Source organism: Capra hircus, chromosome 15, assembly GCF_001704415.2.
Source record: "Capra hircus breed San Clemente chromosome 15, ASM170441v1, whole genome shotgun sequence".
NCBI classification, from domain to species: Eukaryota; Metazoa; Chordata; class Mammalia; order Artiodactyla; family Bovidae; genus Capra; species Capra hircus.
This window is the reverse complement of record NC_030822.1, coordinates 5,023,528-5,030,615: the sequence shown is the minus strand read 5'-3', so window position 1 is coordinate 5,030,615 and position 7,088 is coordinate 5,023,528. Positions and strand designations below refer to the sequence as shown.

The window sequence follows — 7,088 nt, the reverse complement described above, 5'->3', positions numbered from 1 at the left end:
CTCCAAAGTGAGAATATTAATAGTTGTCTTACAGGTTTGTGATAAGTGTGAACTCGGATAATGCGTGAAGGTCATGAGCCGTGCCTGACCCACAGCAGCTCTGCCGCAAGAGGTGAAAAGTCCTTTTTGCACTCCTCGCAGTCTTGTTCAGGTCCTCACAGGCTGCAAGGTCCAAAGGTGTGTTTACAGGTTAAGGGTGGTGTGAGGACTTTGAGGAGAACCAGAGAGGAGGAAACAAGGACAGAAGTGAGTCCGTGAAGGAGAGGCTGAAGGTGTATGAAGACGTTTAGGTTGGGGAAAAGTGGTCTGGGTTGGGAGTTAATGAGCATTCTTGTTTCATCAGTGTTTACTCCCGGGAACAGCAAATGATGTTGCTTCAAACTGCATGAGATTCTAGCTGGACTCTAATCGTCATGCCCTCTCCCTCAGTCTTCCCATTCCAAGAAATTGATCCCAAGATATTTACAGAGGGAGGCCATACACTGGAGTACGAAATAGGGAGCAACTCAAAGCTCATAAATAAGAAAAAAACAGTCAAATAAATTAGGGTATGTGTTTTAAGATGCACCATTAAAAACATCTCTTGAAAACTATCACCTTGAGGAAATGCTGAAAGAAAGTGTCAAGGGAAAATGCTGAATATAATACTATGTATACATCTCATTCAAATTCATAAAAATGTTTTCATAATTGAAGGAAACAACCAAAAGAAACTCACTGTAATAATAGTGACTTCTAACTTCTAATAGTATTTTCACTACTTTCCAAAGTGTCTCTAATGAATATGCTGAACTTGAGCAAATTAGTTAATCTCCCTGAACCTAATTTTCCTTATCTGTAAAATGGGGATAAGGACAGTAAATATATACTCTGGATTAAATAACAAAGGCATGTATTTTTTCATTATTTTATAATACAAATCATAAAAGTAAAGTTCATATGATGAAGATGATGTTCTCTGGGAGAGTCTGGGTCAGAACAGAGTCTCGTGAGTGAAAGGGAAGTGAGAATAAATCTTGACTTGCATCACCCAAACATGTTCCCTCTTTGTCCTTAGAGGAATTGGCTTTAAGAGCAGGTGGATGACCATCTTGCTCATTAGATATCCCAAGTTTAATGATTCTTTGTACTAGAAATTTAATAAAAATGTTTGGAAATTAAATGGCAAATCGCCTTGGCAATAAATCCTAAGACATGGCCCTTGCAAACCAACCTCCCACCCGAGAATGACATGAAACCATTGAGGCCTAATAATACTTGGTATTTACTCAGCACCTACTAAGGGCAAATAACTGGGCTATATGCTCTCCTCTTTAAAAAATTATTTATTTAATTTTGGTTGCACTGGGTCTTTGTTGCTGTGTGCAGATTTTCTCTATTTGTAGCGAGCAGTGGCTATTTTTCATTATGGTGTATGGGTTTCAAAAGTTGTGGTACACAGGCTTAGTTGCTCTGCAGCTTGTGGAGTCTTTCTGGACCGAGGATTGAACCCATGTCCCCTGCATTGGCAGGAAGATTCCTGTCCACTGTGCCCCCAGGGAAGTCCTAAATACTCTTACTTTATCTTATAATGGCAGCCTAGGTGATATGTATTATTATCTGATATAGGAGGAAACAGTTTCTAAGGGGTCAAGCAACTTGTCCAGTGTCATCCAGAGAGGGAATGGAAGAACTGGAAATCAGTTTCACAGAATTTGTCTCACAGCGGCTGGCTGTGATACTGCCTCCCAAAGCAGTTTTCATTTGATGGACTGAACACCAGCTGTGCAAGTCCAAGCATTTGATCTCACATCAGAATGTCCTTTTTTTTTTCTTTTTTTAGCATGACAAAAGACCAGATAGAAACAATGGGTGTATTTTACATTTATTACAAGGCTAAATATAAACAAAATATGGCAGAACTTTTTTTTCATGGAAATAATGGTTAGATTATTTATCTGCTATCAAAGTCTGTTTTGGGGTGTACACAATGATTGTATTATCTTTTTATAGCATTCTCCATCAGTGGCTGGCAGGAGCTGGCTTTCTATTTCCAGTGCTCTCTCTCCTCTCTGCCTTGTGGGTGAATTTAACCATCTGATCAAAGCATTTTCACAATTTGAGCAAGGAGTAGAAGAATCTTACTGTACGATCCTGGATTTTAGGAAATTTCTGGATAAGGGAGATGCTAAATAAGTCTGGGTAATATCCCAGGGCATGACAATTTTTTCCTTGTTCTTGCCTCTGGCATTGTCATTGTTTATTATTTTAATTTTCAGCTTAAAGCAGATTCAGCTGCTTGAAGACAAGCAGTGTGTTTGGGGCCTGGATTTGGAGGTAGGAAGGAGTGGAAGAGGCTCTGAGTGTGAAGTCTTTGTGTCAGCCTCTGTGGGTCAATGTCCCAAGTGTTTCGAGTCTTCCTCTCTGTCTTCTGTGAACCTTTTCCAGGATCCTAAGTCTCCTGGGAATGTAGGGACTGGAGTTTATCACATAAAATGTGATCATCTTTCTAAGACATATTTATTTTATTAATTTATTTGACTGTGCCATTTCTTAGTTGTAGCACTCAGGATCTTTAGTTGTGGCCTGTGCGATCTAGTTCCCTAACCAGGGATTGAACCTAGGCCCCTGGTATTGGGAGTGTGGAGACTTAGCCACTGGACCACTAGGAAAGTCCCCACATGTGATCATCTTTACTGTTCTGCTGGGCTTCACTGGTGGCTCAGACGGCAAAGAATCTGCCTGCAATGTGGGAGACCCAGGTTCGATCCCTAAAAATCTCCTGGAGAAGGGAATGGCTACCCACCCCAGTATTCTTGTCTGGAGAATCCCATTGACAGAGGAGCCTGGTGTGGCCACAGTCCATGGGGTCGCAGAGTTGGACACAACTGGGTGACTATCACTTCACTGTTCTGCTATTCATAAATGTTATTTGCCATTTCTTTTCAACAGCTACAATGACAAGACACTTGGGATAAAAGCACTACTCAAAACAGTCTTGTATGATCTCCCTTCCTTTTTCCCTATCCTCTAACAAGCTGCCCTTGACTGTGAAATAATTACCATCCAGCACTCTCTGGTTGTTACTGAGGTACTCATGGTGGTTTTTCATACTTATTGATTGATGTACACAAAGCCCAGCTTTGTAATGTTGGCATCTCTCACCTTCCCCCTTAAAATTTTTAAATTATGTGCTATACACAGCCCTGTGGTTAAGGACGTTTGATATGGTTCTAGGCACTTAAGGATCAGTGACAATGTTTGTTGGCACTTAGCGGGCTCAACAATTTTTGTTGAATTTAATATGATTTTTTATATCTTAATCATTTATAAATTATTTAGTATCTGAGACATTTGTTCATGCATTCACTTACTCTTTCATTTATTTGTTTTACATGCTTTCCTATTTTCCCAGGTCTGTCTCTGGTCTGTGTTCTGATACATGTATGTTCTAGGGTAGATCTGTGCAGGAAATCTTACAGGTTCTAAAGAGAACAAAATGCTTTCCACATACTGTATTTTAGTTATGTCATAGAAAGGAGTTATGAATGTTAGTTTTAACATCCTTTGAAATAGGGTGTTAAAATCATTATCAGACTTGAATACAGTGTACTGACTCCTGGATTTGGGAAACCATCTTTAAATTTTTTTTTTTTTTGCTATTATAATGTTTTTTACTTCTGCTATGTCTATTTTCTACCATTTTCTTTTTTTTTTCACTTTATTTTACTTTACAAAAAAAGTAAATTTATTTTTTAAATTGTAATTGCTTTGCAAAGTTCTGGTGTACAACAACCATAATTCAGCTATGAGAATGGATATATCCTCTCTCTCTTGAGCCCCTCTGGAGAAGGCAATGGCACCCCACTCCAGTACTCTTGCCTGGAAAATCCCATGGATGGAGCCTGGTGGGCTGCAGTCCATGGGGTCCCTAAGAGTCGGTTATGACTGAGCGACTTCACTTTCACTTTTCACTTTCATGCATTGGAGAAGGAAATGGCAACCCACTCCGGTGTTCTTGCCTGGAGAATCCCAGGGACGGGGGAGCCTGGTGGGCTGCTGTCTATGGGGACACGACTGAAGTGACTTAGCTTAGCTTGAGCCTCTCTCCCATTCCGCCATCCCTCCCCTTCTAGGTCATCACAGAACACTAAACTGAGCTTCCTGTGCTGTATAGCAGCTTCTCACTAGCTGCCTATTTATTACAGCCTATGTCAATAACTCTCAGTTCATCCCGCCCTCCCTTCCCCCCACTGTGTCCACAAGCCCCTTCTCTATGGGAAGCTTTCTTATATCCTGCAGTTTGTGTCCTTGCAGACCGAACCAGATTGTCAGTGCTCAGGCTAGACAATCCATGGGCGTCAAGAACAACGTGACTGAGTTCGTCTTGCTCGGCCTTTTCCAGAGCCGGGAGATGCGGCGAGCCTGCTTCCTGGTCTTCTCTTTCTTCCACACGCTCACGGTCCTGGGGAACCTTCTGGTCATCGTCACCATCAACGCCAGCAAGACCCTGCACGCTCCCATGTACTTCTTCCTCCGCCACTTGTCCTTTGCCGACATGTGCTATCCATCCGCCACCACACCCAAGATGATTGCTGACACTTTGGTGGAGCGCAAGACCATCTCCTTTGAGGGCTGCATCACCCAGCTCTTTGCTGCCCACTTCTTTGGTGGCACCGAGATCTTCCTCCTCATGGCCATGGCCTATGACCGCTACGTGGCCATCTGTCGGCCCCTGCACTACGCCACCATCATGGGCCGCCGGAAGTGCGGGGGCCTCCTGGGTGGCTGGCTTCCTGCATTCCATCCTGCAGACGCTCCTCACGGTCCAGCTGCCCTACTGTGGGCCCAACGAGATCGACAGCTTCTTCTGTGATGTCCATCCCCTGTTGAAGCTGGCCTGTGGGGACACAGCGGGATGATTTCTTTAGTGTCCTTCATCATCCTTATCGTCTCCTATGTGGTCATCCTACTGAACCTGAGAAGCCGGTCTTCTGAGAGCCGGCGCAATGCTCTGTCCACATGCGGCTCGCTTTATTATCATGGTGCTTCTGGTCCTGGTGCCCACCATGTTCATGTACATTCGACCCTCCACTGCCCTGGCTGCTGACAAACTCGTCATCCTCTTTAACATCGTCATGCCACCTTTGCTGAACCCTCTGATCTACACGCTGAGGAACAGTGAGGTGGAAAATGCCATGAGGAAGATCTTCAGGGTCAAGGGGGGTTGGGGGGAGAAGTGAAACTACAAGGCTTCTCATGAGCCTGGACTTGGGAGACTTCCCGTCTTTGTAGCATCTGAGACGGTTTTGCATCTCTGGTCCGATGCTTGTAATGACAACTCTTGTTCTTTTTCTAATAATATTACACTTGCCCCTCAGTCTTGGCAGATATTTATTATCTGCAATGAGTGAGGCACTGGGAATACAAATAAAAGTAAATTGTAATCACTACACTTGAGGTGGGGTCATAGTCCAGAAGGCTCATGTATGCTAAGTCACTTCAGTCATGTCTGACTCTTTGCAACCCTATGGACTGTAGCCTGCTAGGCTCCTCTGTCCATGGGTGTCTCCTGGTAAGAAGACTGGAGTGGCTAGCTGTTCCATTCTCCAGGGGATCTTCCTGATCCTGGGATTGAACCTGGGTCTCCTGCACTGCAAGCAGATTCTCTACCATCTGAGCCATAGTGGAAGCCTTTATGGGGCTCTTAGTGTGATATTTAAAGGCTCATTCAGGAAACCTATGACAGCCTGTGAATGTACAGGTATCTCATCTATAAAATGGATAATAGCACTCAATAACTCCTTTATTAACACAATAGTTGTTGAAGTTCACTTTCTCTTTGGTTATGATATTCAAGGCACTTTACTCATATTCCTCATTTTGTGCTCTCAGGAGACAGCTGAGTAAATAAATGTAGCAAGGTTAAAAGATTTACCCAAGTCACACAGTAAGTCTTGAGCAAGGTGGCGACCAGGATCGTAAATCTGCTTCCAGGGTGCTTACCACCTCCAGAGGACTCCACGACAAAGCCTGAGTGCATGGCTACCAAGCAGGATGGACCGGGAATTTTGGGGACCAACGATTGATGGTTTCCTGGGATGCTAGGGAGAATAGCTTGTTAGCATTCCACCCAGTAGTGTCCAGTCCTTTCTCCAGCAGGACAGGGGCTATTCCACATTAATCTCCTTTGCTTTGCCCTATTTACTCTAGAGAGGGCCAGTTTGTTTAGGATGGAATTTGAGGAGCAGGGTTAGAAGTCCTACTGAAGTAACCATTCATGGATCATTTAATTCATTTGGGTCTCAGTTTCCACAAATACAAACGGAGACAGTAATAATACCAGCTTCAGAAGGTTTCAAGGAGACCTTCAGGGCTTTATACATTCTTATATCAAAGAATGTTGTTCAGGGGTGGCTGCTACCTCTGTTCCTTTATAATGTCTTCTAATTCCTTTTCTCATCCTATTCCCCACTTTGTCCCTGACCTAAAGCCCTCTAATAACCATATTGATTAGTCCTTCCTCACATGTCTGTTGATCACTTAGCATGTGATAGGTTTGTTCTTTTTTTTTTTTTTCCAATCTGTGTTTGTGTTTCTTCAATACAGGCAAGCACCCAGCTCTTTCTCAGAAAAGCAGCTGAGCTGGAGGGAACAAAACAAAGGGTTTCAAGGTGTGAGTGTGGATTGGGGTGAAGCCTGAGATGGGGTGAGGGTGTACATGAGACATGGACCCCAATATCAGTGCCCACCCCTGAATCCTCACTCTTCACACATTCTAGGTAGGGCCAGTGAAGTTTGTCCATGGGAACAGGTCTTGGACTTTCTACCACTTCCAACCTTTTTTTTCATTTCTGCCCTCTCTTTCCTAAGGCAAATGTTTCCTCCCATTCTGTAGGTTGTCCTTTTGGTTTGTTTTATGGTTTCCTTTCCTGTGCAAAAACTTAGAAGTTTGATAGGTCCCATTTGGTTATTTCATCCCAAAGTCACAGTTCAGTTCAGTCGCTCAGTCATGTCTGACTCTTTGTGACCCCATGAATTGCAGCACACCAGGCCTCCCTGTCCATCACCAACTCCCGGAGTTCACTCAGACTCACGTCAGTCGAGTC

The 7,088-nt window shown here is 43.6% G+C and overlaps 1 protein-coding gene across 1 annotated transcript; it reads left to right on the top strand.

Moving 5' to 3' along the window:
• On the top strand, positions 4,334-5,222 carry LOC102190247 (olfactory receptor 4S1). Its single transcript, XM_013969846.2, is given in 4 exon segments — positions 4,334-4,749; positions 4,751-4,890; positions 4,893-5,011; positions 5,013-5,222. Coding segments are annotated over 4 exon segments (885 nt in total).